Source organism: Xenopus laevis, chromosome 9_10S (genome assembly GCF_017654675.1).
Source record: "Xenopus laevis strain J_2021 chromosome 9_10S, Xenopus_laevis_v10.1, whole genome shotgun sequence".
Classification (NCBI taxonomy): Eukaryota; Metazoa; Chordata; class Amphibia; order Anura; family Pipidae; genus Xenopus; species Xenopus laevis.
The window spans coordinates 34,436,216-34,453,080 of record NC_054388.1 but is presented as its reverse complement, the minus strand read 5'-3'; the positions used below and the strand labels follow the sequence as shown (position 1 = coordinate 34,453,080).

At 40.5% G+C, this 16,865-nt stretch overlaps 1 protein-coding gene across 3 annotated transcripts in view; it reads left to right on the top strand.

Annotated features, from left to right (window-relative positions):
- The window catches only part of arhgap40.S (Rho GTPase activating protein 40 S homeolog), a 33,832-nt gene that overhangs the window by 1,988 nt on the left and 14,979 nt on the right, over positions 1–16,865 (top strand). The window contains exons 1-2 of one of the 3 annotated variants that reach the window (XM_018238411.2): positions 15,472–15,517; positions 15,905–16,037. In XM_018238411.2, the coding sequence (XP_018093900.1) occupies positions 15,943–16,037 (95 nt within the window). In that variant the 5' untranslated portion in view covers positions 15,472–15,517; positions 15,905–15,942. Of the gene's footprint in view, positions 1–15,471; positions 15,518–15,552; positions 16,038–16,135; positions 16,209–16,865 lie in introns of those variants that run through there. The other 2 variants (XM_018238412.2, XM_041578350.1) reach the window with 2 other exon arrangements.

Sequence of the window (16,865 nt, the reverse complement as noted above, 5' to 3'; positions counted from 1 at the left end):
CATTTGATGAATACGCCTTTAAAAATCCCATAGAAATAAACAGAAAGAGGCAGTATTTCACTCTGCGGACTATGGAGATCTCTCACAGACATACCTATACAAGAAGAGATTGGCCCTATGCATACTTACTTACCTAGTGCACTAGTTATGGGCCAATGCTTAGGGGCAAATTTACTTACCTCGGAAATTGCGACGGCTTCGCTGACATTGCAACACTTCGCCAGGCATAAAATCGCCAGGACAACGCTAATTCACTAATATCCGAAGTTGCGTCCAGGGCGCCGAATGCTGGCGAAGTTGTGCTAGCATTGCCTAATTTGCATATGGTGGGAAGTTAAAGTTCAATGGACGAATATGTTGTAGCCAATACATTACACTACACAAGCCCAGGGAACCTTAATAAAATAAACTAGAGTTGTTATATTGCCCTACACATGTGCCCAGTGTATAGTTAATGTGCCATATGTTCGGAAATGTAGGGGGGAAGCCGGGTACCCCCAAAAAAATTACGATCTTTTGCAGCCTATCAACCTGTAAAAAGTAAAAGACGCCAGCATTTTCTGGGACTTTTTCAACTCTTTTTTTGACCTGGTCCTATCTACTCTATTGCACTTTGCCTGGTCTGAGCTGGCGAAGGCAAGTCTGGCGCAAGAGGCAACGTTCAGTCAAATCTCAATCTTAATGAAGTAACGTAGTTATGTTCGTTCGCCAGAGCGCAACTTCGCCTTCCGTTATGGTGCGAAGTACCGCTAGAGTCTATCTCCTTTGCTAGCAAAGTTACGCCAGCGCCAGTTAATAAATCTGTGAAGTTCTGAAATGACGTTACGCTGGCGAATTTTTGCCAGCGTTAGTCACTGCGCCCTTTAGTAAATTTCCCCCCTGGTCTTAAACATTAACCACAGACTAGGGTATATTTATCGCCACAGTCGTCTAGAGTGAAATTCCGACACTCTCCATCCATTTCTATGTGATTTCGAAAGGCTTATTTATCGAAGGATGAACTTTCACTTTCACCCATTGATAAATACTCTTTTATACATCCCATAGAATGTATGGAGAGTGGCGGAATTTGACTCTAGAGGACTGTGGTGACCTTTAACTTCAATCTTTGATAAATATACCCCTAGGTTTTAACCCTGACACACCAGCCCTACATTAAAGATGCTGTGTCCAGGCAAAATTACATGCAACTTACATGCAAAATCACAAAATGTCTCACATGCGTTAAGCTCTGTAAGACTCCCAGGACCACAATTTTGATATGAATGCTACACATAGCTTTCAGCTTTTGAGAACATCTATGTCCCCCAAGCAGCATTTTTGTGATCCTACACTGCATTTTGGCCTTTTGAATCACATAAAGCTACCTTGATTGTTATCCATCAGGGCGGCACTTTGCTCATGTAGCTGCCAGAGGGAGCTCCTGTTCTATGTTTAGTAGTTTTCCTGACAGAACTGCCAACCTTATGTGTGAGGAGCCACTAGTTACTAAATAATAGGAGGATAGCACCCCAATTTCAGGATGTAATAAGGATGAGCCCTTAACAGTAAGGACCATCAACATCTTTTGTTATGGGTTTGCATTTTTTTCTGCTTTATAGAAATCTAAAGCATAGTGCTTCTTTCTTCAGTAGTGATTTTTTGAAGGGAGGCTATATGCAGATCTGAAAAGGCACAATCACTATGCTCAGTATGGGTTTCATCCCATTGGGCAGGTCAGCCTTCACAAGCTATTGGAAACTTCTAAGCGCTAAAAAAAACAAAACAATTATTGCTAATTACTGCAATTCAGGGATATAAGATATACTCTGGCTACAGACACCCTGCTGTGTGCTTGTATTTGTAACGCTGTGCCCAATTTGTGCCCTGTTAGGTATCATTAGGCAGATGTCATTAGTTATTTGTGGCTTCATTATTAGGGTCACATAGCCACATTTATTTCATCTATCAGATGCTGGAGCAGGAACTTAAACTGCCCCCTAATGCTAGGAACTGCAAGATACTGAGTGTCGCATTTTGAACCACTCCTGTTGAGTTACTTCCTGGGTGCTGCTTGTAAGGATAAGTCAGATGCATACCTGCACGATTTACCTTGTTGTCACAATTTCACCTTTAATGCTGGCATTTGAAAAACCTGTGGCATGTCACGTAAAAGTGTCAATCAGGTACAAAAAATGTTTTGTTATTGGCAGGCATGATAATGATCTTTTTATTTGGAGTGACATGTTACGTCATCTGAGCTTAATGTCTAGGTAAAGTTTGCTCTATCTCTAGCTTTTGGCCTTGGCATGTGCCTATAGAAGCCACTGTCTAATGTCATTAGAATTTAGTACATCTTCAGATGTAAATTTTAATTTTATTTCACAGGTATAGTTCATTTTAATTAGGGATGCACCGAATCCAGGATTCGGTTCGGGATTTCGCCAGGATTCGGCCTTTTTCAGCAGGATTCGGATTCTGCCAAATCCTTCTGCCAGGCCGAATCCGAATTTGCATATGCAAATTAGGGGTGGGGAGGGAAATTTTCACAAATTTGTCACAAAACAAGGAAGTAAATGTTTTCCCCTTACCATCCCTAATTTGCATATGCAAATTAGGATTCGGTTCGGTATTCCGCCGAATCTTTCACAAGGATTCGGGTTTCGGCCGAATCCAAAATAGTGGATTCGATGTATCCCTAATTTTAACATTTTAATAAAACTTTTAATAAAGTACTATTCCAAGGCAATGAACTATCAGCCTTCATTGCATGGTTTGTGGGGGCATCAGGTAATGGTCAGGTTGCAGATAAGGCAGTTGGAGTTGCAGTTTGTGCAATTGGGCCCCCCTGGGCAGGGGCAGATTAATGTACAGGCTCCCCTAGGTTATAGTCTAGACAGAGGCCAGTCTGATTACCCAGCCTGATGTAGAGAGCTCAGGTGCAAGCGAGACTGAATCTGCACAAAGTAGCCTAGAAGGGGGCCTGTGGATGTAGCCTGTGGCCTCACATCTCATTAATCCACCACTGCCCCTTGGAGGTGGGCCCTGCTAATGTAGTATGGTGCCCCATGATTTCTGATGGTGTCCCCAAATGTGCCACAAGCCTGGATAATGTGTTCTTTAAGATTATTCTATCCACAGCCTTATGCCACGCCTATTTGTACAAAAGCTTCAGGGAAAGGAATTCTTCACAGCTAAATATTTTAGAACATTCCTTGACTATAATGTGAGTAAGGTTGCCACCCGGCCGGTATTTTACCGGCCTGGCCGGTAAAAATGATGGTTGATCCCAATATCAATAGGGAAAAAATATAAATATATAGGAAGGCCGGTATTTTTTTCCAGAAAAGGTGGCAACCCTAAATGTGAGAGAAAAAAAAAATGAAAAGGTTGTGCTTATTTAAGGTTGAGTTTATTTTGTGCAGCATTCCAATGCTCAGAAAGAAGAATTAGGGTAATGGAGATTTGTTTAAAGGTCTGCTTCTCCTTTATTTTGTAAGTTTCCTTTCTATGTTCCCCTTTGGCTTGAGTCCAGCGGGAACTACAGATTTCTTCTTAATGATAGGAACTACGAACTGAAAACACAAGACATAACCACAGGTCAGGAAGATGCAAGGGTTAGTGAGATAACCAAGGGTAGAGTAGGTAGCAAAAAAGGCAAAGTCAAAGCCAAACTAGAAACACACATGGGAATACAGAAACATGTGTTTGCTGAATCTACCTGCCAGTGCTGCCATAAATCACTGTATTATTATTATTATTATTATTATTATTATTTACATGCAGGAAATGTCAAGTATAGCGAATAGCTTCCTGCAATGAGCAGTAGTGGGTGTCAGCATGGAATCCAGTTGCTTTAAAGGGGTGATTTGCCTTTATATTAAGTATGTTATAGAATCATCAATTCTAAGCAACTTTTCAACTGGCCTTCATGATTTATTTTTTTATAGTTTTTAAATGATTTGCCTTATTCATCTTACTCATTCCAACTTTTAAATGGGGGTCACTGACCCCATCTAAAAACAAATGCTGTGGAAGGCAACACATTTATTCCTATTGCTAGCTTTTAGTACTCATCTTTCTATTCAGGCCTCTCCTATTCATATTCCAGTCTCTTACTTAAATCAATGCATGGTTGCTAGGGGGAATTGGACCCTAGCAACAAGAGATTGCTGAAATTGCAAACTGGAGAGTTGCTGAATAAAAATAATAATAAAAAATAACCAATTGCAAATTGACTCAGAATATCACTCTCTACATCATACTAAAAGTTAATTTAATGGTACACAACCCCTATAACAGTCTTTCTCACTGATCAAAGCTACTGGGCCACTCAGCCTTTGGATTATATCACAAGGGCCATTTGCGGCCAGATTTCAAGATTGCTATTGGCTGCAATTCTTATCACAGGAGCCAATTGCTATGGGACAAACATTCCCAAATATATAAGGGGATGCAGGTTTACATAGATTAAAGAGGTCACCTTTGAGTTAACTTTTAGTATGATGTAGACAATTTACATATGTTTTTGGTTTTTTTTATGGTTTTTGAGTTATTTAGATTTTTATTCAGCAGCTCTCCTGTCTGCAGTGTCTGATCTGGTTGTTAGGGTCCTAATTACCATAGTAACCATGCATTGATATGAATAAGAGGCTGGAATATGAATAGGAGAAGGCCTAACGAGAAAAGTGAGTAATATAAGAAAGTAGCAATAACAATCAATTTGTAGCCTTACAGAGCATTTGCTTTTTAGGTGGGGTCAGGGACCCCCATTTGAAAGCTGGATAGTCGCAGCAGAAAAAGGCAAATAATTCAACAAAAAATAAATAAATAATGAAGACCAATTGAAACGTTTTTTTAGAACTCGCTAATCTATAGCATACTAAAAGTTACCGTAAAAGAAAACCACCCCTTTAACATAGATCTCTGATACTGTATTAGCTGTTTCATCAGTGCAGCAGAAGCTGCTTCTAGCTTCCTATTGTATGTAAATGAAAATAATAGCTACTCATCTGCTAACAGCCACATGTACATGTCATGGGTTCAGTTCCCTGTCAATGCAAGATAACTAAATATTTATAAGTGTTAGGAAATCCTCTCTCTAAGTACTTAAGTCATAGTTTCCTTTAACAGACATCCCAAGTTAACTAGCTATTAGATAACACATGATTCACAGCTCTGCCCATTCATGTTCTCAAATGAGAAAGTCTAAAGATGTCTCATGCAGTCATGCATCTACTGGCAGCACAAAAGAGCCCTGTGTGAAAGCTGCTTATTAAGGATGATGAAGCACCTCTCCCTGCCATTTGTCACCTGCACAATCAACCTGTTTCTATGTCCATTGTGGAAAATCTGATCTGTCGGGTGGGAGTATATGGGGAGGGAATGTTGAGAAATAGCTGAAGATAATTCATTGCGGCATTGAATGACCTGACTTAAGCAGGGCTAGAGCTAGGAGGCACATCTATCAAAGGTCGAATTTTGAATTCATGTGAGTTTTTTAAAAACTTCCATAAACTCGAAATTCGGCCAATTGAAACTTATTAAAGAAATATAATTCCCTAAACTCTGGTATATAGGATCGACCTGAAAACGCGAATCGAATTAGAGTTTTGAATTTGAGTTATGCTGCCTGCACGCATGGAAGTTGGTAGTGGGATGGAATCTGTTAAGGTGGCCATACACTATAAGATCCGCTCGTATGGCAAGGTCGCCAAACGAGTGGATCTTAACCCGATATGCCCACTAACGGCTGGTCAATATCAGATGAGTCCGATTACAATACTAGGAATGGGCGCCCACGGGTCAACTAGCCGATTCGGTCCTGGATCGTATGAAAAATCAAACTTGACCGATCAATATCTGGCCAATTTTTGGCCTGATATAGATCGTGAGGACCCGTCGGGAGCCCCCACACATAAGCTGCCGAATTGGTCTAAAGGACTCATATCGGCAGCTTTAATCTGCCTGTGTATGGCCACCTTTAGTGAGCATCAACTGTTCAAGCTGGGGTCTTGAATTTGCTTTTATCCAGCAGGGAGTGAGACTGGGGGAAGAGAGTTGAGCCAAATATTATTGCCTTGGGTGCCAATACTACTAGGCCTGGCTCTGCTCTTAGATAATTATTATTTTTGCATGTATAGTTAAAAGTATTCTGTCATTATTTTTATGGTTTACTTTATTTCCAAATGACACTGTTTATATTGCAAATAATTCACTCTACCATTTAAAATGTTATTCTTGAACCAACAAATGTATTTTTTTTAGCTGTAATATTGGTGTGGAGGCAGCTATTATGTCTGATTTTGAGCTTAAAGCTGGCCATAGACGCAAAGATCTCATCGCACGAATCGAGGATTCGTACGATTTTCGGAACGTGTGTGGAGAGTCTCGACATTTTCCGTCTGGCGGAGATTGGTCATTTGGTCGACAGGTTAGAAAATTTCTGTCGGTTGCCGATAATAGCTCTGCATGTATTGCCAATCTTACGATTTTCAGTGGGAGACTTTGTCTATCGTACAATTGCTGTCAGGGGCAGAACATCGGCTGATCTGTTCTTTAACTACTTTATTTGGTCGGAATGGTAAGACTTTGATCTGAATGGTTAATGGCAGGTCGGGAGATCTTTGCGTCTGTGGCAAGCTTAAAGGAGAAGGAAACCTAGGTGGCGCAAAAACCCTCCCCCCCCTCCCGTGTGTTGCCCACCCTCCCTCCTCCCCCCTGGCCTACCCGTCCCGCTGGGCAAATGCCCCTAACTTGTTACTTACCCTTCTTCGCAGGTCCAGTCCAGGGAGTTCACAGGCGACATCTTCTTCCACGCGATCTTCTTCTTCTTCCACGCGATCTTCTTCCTTCTTTGAACGGCGCATGCGCAGTAGGAGCATTTCGCCGGTACTATCTACTGCGCATGCGCCAAAAGTACTTCATGACTTTTGGCGCATGCGCAGTAGATCTGTACCGGCGAAATGCTCCTACTGCGCATGCGCCAGAACGCCATTCAAAGCAGGAAGAGATCGCGTGGAAGATGTCGTCTGTGAACTCCCTTGTAAGTAACAAGTTAGGGGCATTTGCCCAGCGGGACGGGTAGGCCAGGGGGGAGGAGGGAGGGTGGGCACCTAGGTTTCCTTCCCCTTTAAAGAAGGAGCCAGCATTTCCCATTGTATTTACCACGACCTAGGTCGTGCTCCATCAACCCACCTAATGGTACACATGAGAATAGCACCCAAGCAGGAAAAAGCTCTTTTTGCAATGCAAACTAATTCTTCAGCAGAGGTGTCAGAGAGCTGCTATCTGGTTAGCTGACCATTGTTCTGTTGATAGGCTGCTGGGAAAGGAAGGGAGGGGGGTGATATCACTCATGTTTTCCCGTGCAAGCATGTAAGTGTTGCTCAAGATCTTGGAAATCAACCAAAATTTCAGAAGAGCAGACAGACACACTGGAACATTTATTGTAGATAAATTTAAGAACACTTTATTTAGAAATGATATGAAATGGAAGAAAGGCCTTACACATTTTGTGCCTAGACAAAGTCTCAAGTAAAAACCTTCATTTATAATACATTGAACTTACACCTTTGGGTCTAACCCTCTGCTTATTCAATTCTAACCTACCTGTTAAGCATTTAAAAAAATAAAGCAAGGTTTGCTTTATGAAATATTAGAATTTCCCCTTTGCTTGAAATCAGAGGATTTTTTGTTAGGGTGCCAAGGTGCTAAAAGGACAGCTTGTCTGGCTATTTCAAAACTCCTTGTTGTTCAGAAAGGTCAAGTGTATATATAAATAGCAGGCAGGTAGTTCATATTATATTTGTCATGTAAAAGTAGCAGGTTTGTCACGTTGAGTTGTTTTGCTGTTGTTCTGGGAATTGTTGTTTATGAATATGTAGGAAGTTACTCATGTTAAAGGGCTGGACAAATATGTCATATGTTGTAGTTAAACATATTTATTGTAGGATTATTTTTTATCAAAATCCTAATTTATCTCATTATTTTCTCCGACCAAAACCGCACGGGTAATTTCCCCTTATTTATCAATAAAATTTCCCAAAAAATTCCAGTTTGGGAAAAAAGTAGAAAAAAACATGAAAATCGTCCGAAAAAATCTAAATCATACAAATTTTTCGGATTTTCTGCCCAAAAACCACAATGCATCTGTTGCCTACCCCTGGTTCTATCCTGGCTCTATCACTTATCTGAAATAAATATTCTCCACTCCTTTATAGTTGGCAGTATGCAACTTATCAAGCACTCCGAAGGTTAAAGAGGCTGTCTGCCTTTAAATTAATATTTAGAATGATTAAAAGATTCTTAGAAAATTTGTAATTAGTTTTCTTTGTTTATTATTTGTGGTTTTTCAATTATTTAGCTTTTTATTCCGCAGATTTTCAATTTCAGCAGTCTGGCTGCTAGGGTCCAAATTACCCTAGCAACCATGCATTGATTTGAATAAGAGACAAATATAAATATGAGAAGGCCCTTGCTAGAAAGATGAGTAATAAATGTAGCAATAGCAAAAAATGTGTAGCCTTGCAGAGCATTTGTTTTTAGATTGGGCCAGTGTCCCCCATTTGAAAGCTGGAAGGAGGCATATTATTAAAAAATTATAACAAATATAAGGGCAGCAGATTGGGTTTATGCACGAGGGGAAAAAACAACCGGTCTGCCATAAGCCTAACATTGGCTCTGGACACATACCCCATATGTAATAAAATGCACTAAGTTTGCCCAGGAGCAGTAACCCATAGCAACCAATAAACAGGTGACCAGTAAATCCTACCTACTGATTGGTTGTTATGGGTTACTGTTCATGGGCAAACTTGTGCCTTTTATTACATAACCCTCAAAGACATGGTTGGAGCAGTTGGTTAATTTCTGTCCTACCGCCTATCATACGTTTTCACCTCAATGATTAATTTGTACAGACCATCATGCATCTGGCCAATGCCTCTTCTCTGATGTGTGAGATATTGTCAGCCTTTAGGACTATGGTATTGTAGTATGGAGAGAGCATGTCTGTCTTAAAGAGCTAAATTTAAAAAACAAATGTTCCCCAGTGAAATACCCCAAAGCAAGCAAACGGTTTTCTATTCAAGGACCAAACATGGGGGACCTTCAGTTTCCCTGTTTATTTCAAGAGATAACAAAACCATAGATTGTTCATCATTTGAATAATAGGCAAAAAGTGTTCACATCACAAGCCCTATTCATTGAACTCATGTTGAACAAGGGGGTACACTGCCCATTAATTTAACTGGTCCAATTTAGTGTCTATGTTAGTAAATCAGAACCATCAGCCTTGCTATTCTAGGATTATATACATAGTCACTTTGTGACATCATATCACAAGAAAACATCTACTGGGAAATGTCCCATAACCTTTGTATAGGTTACAGTAAGGATCAGAGAACTGGAAGAATGCTAACCGTCGACATAGTGTAGTGTTTTCCCCAAAGTGTGCTTACATTTGCTAGTTTAGCTACATTTCAGGGCCCGATAGCTTATCAGAAGCCACAAACAGTAACAGCTATGACAAGAAAATATGTGAATTTGACGACCTCTCGACTGTAGGCTGTTAGAACTTTTCATTCAGGACAAGTCTCATCTGTGGTAGGTAGCACCTGTACATAATCACTTCCCATGCGTCTAGGAGAAGGACTACACAGATGTTTTCGTCGGAATCCGACGTGATTCGACAAATCGAATGCAATGGAAATTAGGTAAGTGAATTGTCAGAAGAAGTTGCAGGGTTGAGCCGACGCGACACGACTGTCGGATGCAGACGCTCACACTCCATGCGTTGGATCCACGCTGCAACTTCGTCCGACATTTCTATCTCTTACCTTATTTCCGTTGCATGCGATTTTTCGCATGCGTATTGTCGCAGCACGTTGGATCGTGCCGAAAACGTCCGTGTAGTCTTACCCTTATTCACTACAGAAAAGTCACCTTGGTGGCCTGCTTTAGCCCAACTTGTTTTTGTTTCTTCAAATCCAAAAGTTCATATTTGAATGTACCAATAAGGCACCTAAACTGACCATCTTTGTGACTCACTTGTATCCAAAGATGGGAGGGAGTGGCTGGCATGAGGTAGGCAGACAGGAGGAAGATACTGCCTTGTGGTATGTTATAATATCATGTTTTGATACGGATTTATACACTTTGAAAGTATTTTCTGTTGAGATTGTGCACAAATAATGTTTTAAGTGAGCTACTTTGCATGTTTTTTGATTGACTGCTAATCACTTATCCAATATCGCTTATAATACATGAGTGATTTTCAGAGTTCCCTGTATAACTCAGCCTGCAGCCTTGTGCCTTTATATGGTCACAGAACCCCCCGTGACTTCTAATTAGGGATCCAGGATTCGGCCTTTTTCAGCAGGATTTGGCCGAATCCTTCTGCCTGGCCGAACCGAATCACAAATTGGGAAATCGCGTGACTTTTTGTCACAAAACAAGGAAGTAAAAAATTTTCATATGCAAATTAGGATTCAAATTGGTATTCGACTGAATCTTTCGCGAAGGATTCGGGGGTTTCGGCTGAATCCAAAATAGTGGATTTGGAACATCCCTACTTCCAATATCCTTATAATTTACAGTAGGAGCACATTATCCCTTGTAAATATGACTGGGTCAGAAGGACAATACTTTTACAAAGACATGTGAACACTGTGTGAAAGCCTCAAAGTGTAATTTTATGGATAGACAAATTTTCCAAATGGATCTAACTAGTTACTTAGACAATATCTAGTATCAAGTCATATGCCGGCTTTTGGCACCTGTTACCTGGACACCAAATACATGACCAACAATTGCATGTGACACTTGGCATTGCAGTGTTTTTTGCCTTTTTAGAATGCCAGCAATGGGGCCTAAATTTGCCTGCCCACCCCCAGCACCTTAACACTGTTCTCATTTTGTCATTGTTTCCACATTACATCGGCCCTCTGTATGTAATGGTTAAAATCGCAAACACCGGTAACAATCAGTGTAAATTCTATAAATAACTGGCCAAATACAAGGAATTTAAGTCTGAACCTGCTATGGCCAGTTTTACGAGAAATGTTTGTGTGTGTACACAAGGAAATATTTAGGCTTTTTTATTAACCTGCTATTCTTTGAAGAGACAGAGGGGGAGGTGAATGGTGCCCCAATTCATCTGTACAAAGCCTTAGGGTGTATTAAATTTGATTTAGATTAAGCTTTTTATCTTCTGATGTCACCAGGCCTCATATAATTATCATATAAGATACAATTATCTTGTTCCTCTTTTGCACCTCTTTTTATTTTGTGTTTTTCATTATGTCGGCAGGGGTCGGGGGTTTATGCAGGACACCATTTAATTGGCTGATGTAATATAGAGATTTGCCTCAGTCCAATAACCCACAACAGCCAGCAATTATCTTGTTAAGTCTGATGCCATTAGAATGAGGATGATGGTGTCACCTCCAATAAAACTACCACTATATAATCCATAATACATAACCAGTTGTATGCAGTAGTAACACTGTCCAGTGTGTGTTTATAGTGAAACATTATAGGGGCACACTGAATTTATATAAATATCAGCAATGGCCTAAGACATGGGGTTATAACAGAGAATTTGCCTAATATTTAGAAAAGTTTTAGCCCACTGGCATAATTATACACAGTCCCAGAATGCATGGTCTGTTTTTTCTATAGTTGTAAAAATCTCCCTGACCCATGGTCTACATGAAAGCTTGTGCAAAATTTGGCAGGTTATGAAAGTTTGAAACACATTTCTGTGGTTATGTGTTATCACAGTTTTGCTAATGAAGGTGAATTGCCCTTTAAGCTGCAAGTTACAGTTTCCCCAAGAGACTTGCTTATCTTAAATTGTTACAATTGTTTCTTTGCTTATCTTAAATTTTTACAAACGTATTGAAGTGCACCTGCCACATATTCTGGGCTCTCTGCCAAAAGGCAATTAAGTTTTAGAAACTTAACTTTTGGTTTGATGTAGACCGTGATATTCTGAGAAAATTTGCAATTCGTTTTAAATGATTTCGATTTTTATTTAGCTGCTTTACAATTTGGAATTTTAGCAGCTTTGTTGCTAAGGTCTAATTTACCCTAGCAACCAGGAAGTGGTGTGAATGAGAAACTGAAAGATGAATGGGAAAAAGCCTGGATAGAAAGATAGGTTATAAAAAATAAAATTGTAGCCTCACTTTTTTGGCTGTCTGGGTCAGTGACCCCCATTTGAAATGTCTAAAGAGGCAGAAGAAGAAAATAATTTAAAAAAGTAGAATAAAAAAAATGAAGACTAACTGCAAAGTTACTAAGACATTCTATAACCTACTAAATATAACATACTAAAGAACTATCCAAACTTCCCACAGTATGTGTAACTGTTATGGTGTAGTGCCTTGGTGGCATACCACCTTTGTGGTCTTCCCACAAATCTGAGAACAGAAACCAATCACCAGCATACCAGCATTCTAAAAACAAGTTAGGAGCCAAATTAAACCAAATGCTAAAAATTAAGATTTTATTTGATCTTTAGGCAACCATAATAACAAACATAAATGACTAAAACACTGGCCACCCAGACTATATGCTAAAAGCTAAACAATAATTCATCACATTAACACTAAATTCATTCAGAAATAAATTTTACAAAAAAACTTTTCTGTTTCTCAGTACCCGGTATATAAAATAGTGCAGCTCAGTTTATTAATTGAAAAAAAAAAAATCTATTTCCTTCCCAATTTTTAAGTCCCACAATGTTATGATCATTAGAATGTGTTGGAATTGACAGAACGATACAGAATAGATGTAATTAGAAGTTTTAGAACATTAAGTCATAGCCAAAAGCTTCATTAGATACATGTCAGTCAGCAAATCAGTCACTTGATTGACGTTGCCAAACTAATGCAGAGAGAAAGCCTGTTCCTGTGCTGAACCGGAAAACTACATTCACTTATTTGGAAGATAAATATAGTTGGCTGCTCGATTGCCCATGTCTCATTCAGCTTGAATAAGTAATATATAACTGGGATGTGGAGCCTTATCAGCCCTTGATTGCCAGAGAGTGATCATCACTGTACTAATGGGCACGATACACCTTCCGATGCACTAATAAGCAATATAAAATGGCTGCACAGAAATCAGTGCAGTCTGCAGCCATGTAGATTGTGGCTTTGTGCCTGACTTAAAGGGGTGAGACAGTAACCCTATAACCAAACCCACTAACCAAATGAACTCCTTCTAAGGGCTCTTACACACAGGCGTATTTTATGCGTTTAACACGTGGTAAAACACAAGTGAGTTTGCTAATGGATTCCATTATATTCTGCCTGGTTGTACTCATGAGCATTCTTAGTTGCGTTTAGCGTTGGACTGGGTCGGCAGGACACTGGGAAAGAACTCGGTGGACCCATGCCCTCATGGGCCCCCGCCGGCCCAGCCCCCTGCCCCTGGAGGTTGGTAACCTGGTGGGCCCCCCCCCCATGTCCAGTCTGACCCTGGTTGCGTTTTAACTTCATTTGCATTTTATTGCGTTTGTTTTGACACAGCATGCTGAATTTTTTATTGCGCTGGATGCACATTCAGCTATCAATAGAATAGAGAGTTGGTTTTGGAATGGAAAAACGCACTTAGCTGTGTTAAAACAAACACATTAAAATATATATCCTTCAAAAGGAGGTATAGTGGGCACCATGAGGCCCAAATAATGAGCAATTTCAACAAGTGACACAGACGGTATAGAGGACTCAGTAGGGCACTCACTGATAAGCAGTCTCGGTATAATGTGGAAATAGGGTTGCCACCTCACCCCTTTATAACCGAACACCCACAGCCTGCATGGCTAATTAGCAATTCATTTAGGTGCATGATGCTTGGCTGCACATAAATCAGTTCAGAGAAAAGACAGGTACACAAATATGCGGGCAAATGGGAAATTGCCCTTACTTTATTCACTCACAAATACACATCAGTATGGTGCTTGTCTTCATACAGCATCAAAATACAAATAGTCTTTCTGATTACTCCCAGGGCCACTCCCAGACACTGGCCCATCACAAGGTTGCGCCCCGTTACTCACAGTTTCATCTTTTCAGCCAGGCCACTTGCAAATCAGCTTCACAGCTGCACTTTCCCCAAACACAGCATTTCTATGGAAAGGTTGCAGGCTCATTGGCAGTCCCTTTCTCTCTCTCATGCACAGGCTCCACAAGCCCCTTGGTTTTCTCATGCACTGGGAACAGCCAAACCCCCCACGTATTAGAGCACATCCCTTTTCCCTCTACAGGCAGCTACACTTTCAGCTGCCACCTAATTACCCCCCCCCCCTCCATATCATGCACCCCAAGGGCTCTTACAGACGAGCGTTTTTAGCTGCGTCTACTCCTACTCCTTTCAATGCATGAAACCGGAACGCAGGGGAGTGCAGGAGTAGACGCATGCAAGCGCTGAATGCAGGAAAAATGCCACATGCTGCATCCCAACCTGCGTTTGGTGCATCTGTGTGAGTACAGCCCCATTGAAAAGAATTCAGTGCGTCTACTCCCCTACGGCTGACCGCATGAAACCGGAACGCAGGGGAGCACAGCCAAAACCGCTAGTCTGTAAGAGCCCTAAATGCACACTTACCTGTAGATTATAGTCCAGACAGACATGTATTTTAACACACTAGAGCTCTTTTGTAAATGATGGACAAATTGAACCTGGGCAGTGACTCCTAGTAACCACTTAATGACTACCTAGGTGCAGATTTGCAGAGTATTTGACAATGGGTGCAGAGATTGCACTTTAGAATGTTTCTGTTCCCACCAAAAAACATTTTTCACAGGGCACAGGCAAAATTGCAGCCTGCAAAACTCTCCTCATGAACCACCTACAACCACTCGCAAGAGATCTGCCTTCTTTATAGTTACCCTTCACTCAAGTTGCACATTTTTCATTAATCACTTCCTGAGCAACGAAGTTCTTGTTAGAGGGGTGCGCTCTAGGGAAACAAATGACCCAGAGATCTCAAAAATGCCAGGACTGGATCATTATTAGCTTAACAACACAGGGTTGGTTGTCATCTCCGAAACTTTGCTAAACCAAGCCTTGCATAATGAAGCAATGTATTGCTGTCGGATGATGTCTTTTCCCATGTGCTTTAAAGGGAAAATAAAGTTCTGTAGCAGTGGGAGGGGTTTAAAGCTACACCCTTCCAGTTAGTGTTGCCAACAATCCCTTAATTGTTCTGAAATTTCCTGATATATAATGCTCCATGCAGAATGGTACTTTGCTTGGAAATTTGGAGAGCAGATATAGTCATATAAATAAATATATAAGCAGTCTCAGGCTGACCTGTAACACTCTAGTGCAAAACTAGAGTTGCTACCCCATCCCTTTAGCACAGATCATATATGTTCTTCACCTGATTAGTAATATGATTTTTAACTAGCCTGGCACTGCTAATTGGTCACGTAACATGGGAATCTCACATGTGGCCCTTGTTAAAGAGAGGAGGTCAAAACCGGATCTGAACACTCTATAAGAAATAGGAGCAGGGGGATTCAGTGTAATCATTCTTTAACTGCAGGCTATATGCATCACAAGGGTCACCAGAATCTAGTCAACTCCCCTAAATATTGCACCACACAACATCAGTCCTGCTCCTCTGCAAAGTACCAGCCCTGTTTTCACCCCGCCCAGGGACAGACTTACATAGAATTGCTACAATAAAGCAAAGCTGGAAAACCAGTATGGCGGGGGGTTAGACGCAGTGTAGTACAGAAGCAACACGCAGAGGAACAATTCAATTAATGCTAGTTTTTATTTTAATTTTTTAATTCATTTTTACTGGGATAAGCTATATAGGAAGGGCCATCATTTTTAGCATAAAGTCTACTGGATCCTAATGAACCATTTACTAACCTCATTCTGGATGTATAATTTTGTGTCCCAGGGACTGCAAACGTTGGATTTTTTGCCTTTTCGGAAGAAATGGAGCATCCAGCTCTTGGCACTTTATGGCTACCTAGGACAAAGATCCCAAGACCCCAGGTCCTGCCAGCACACCAGATACCCCTCAATAACAGGTAAGTGCGGCATGAGATTCAATGATAGAATGGCTTTCCATGGATAAGGATCCAGTCCTGGATTTAGCTTAAACCTAATTACTCTTCACACTAAATAGGAACGTGAAATAAGTTCTCAAAAGCCCAGACTGGATCATGATCACCATAACGGCTAGTTGACATCCCTGAGAGGTAGGTGTCCTATACTGGCTCCTAATGTCTGTTAGAAGAGGTGAGAGCTAACTTTGATGAGCCTTGTTGTTTGTGTACCAGGGGAAGGTAAGTGCATGGCTGCATTTATATAGAGGGACCCAAATTGAAAAACAACCTATCAAATTCAAGGCTGTCAAACATGCTGCCCCCAGGCTATTGAATACAGCTCACACCGTGCTCCAAGTCGGATGCATTTTTAATCCCAACAAGATTAATGAGCAATTAATTCAAATACATGCTGGAGTTTTATTGGTGCCACAGAGAATCCATCAGAATGTGTAATTGGCTATTTAGTATAGGGGCTGATATAGATATATATATATATATATATATATATATATATATATATATATATATATATATATATATATATATATGTGTGTGTGTCAATCATTTGTGCTGTGCTGAACTAAAATTCCCAGAATGCTCTGTAAGCCAAGTTGTAGTCCAACGAGACACATGCTGAGTGAATCAGCAGGTTTCTGTTTACCAGACAGTTTATTTATAGTATAAATGAGGTAACAAACAGGCCATGTTATGAGGTGTCAGGGCAGCGCCAGTAATTTGCATGGGTAGGGTGGTGGTTATTTTACTATTATTTTTATTACATGATTCTCTTATCTGCATGCAAAAATT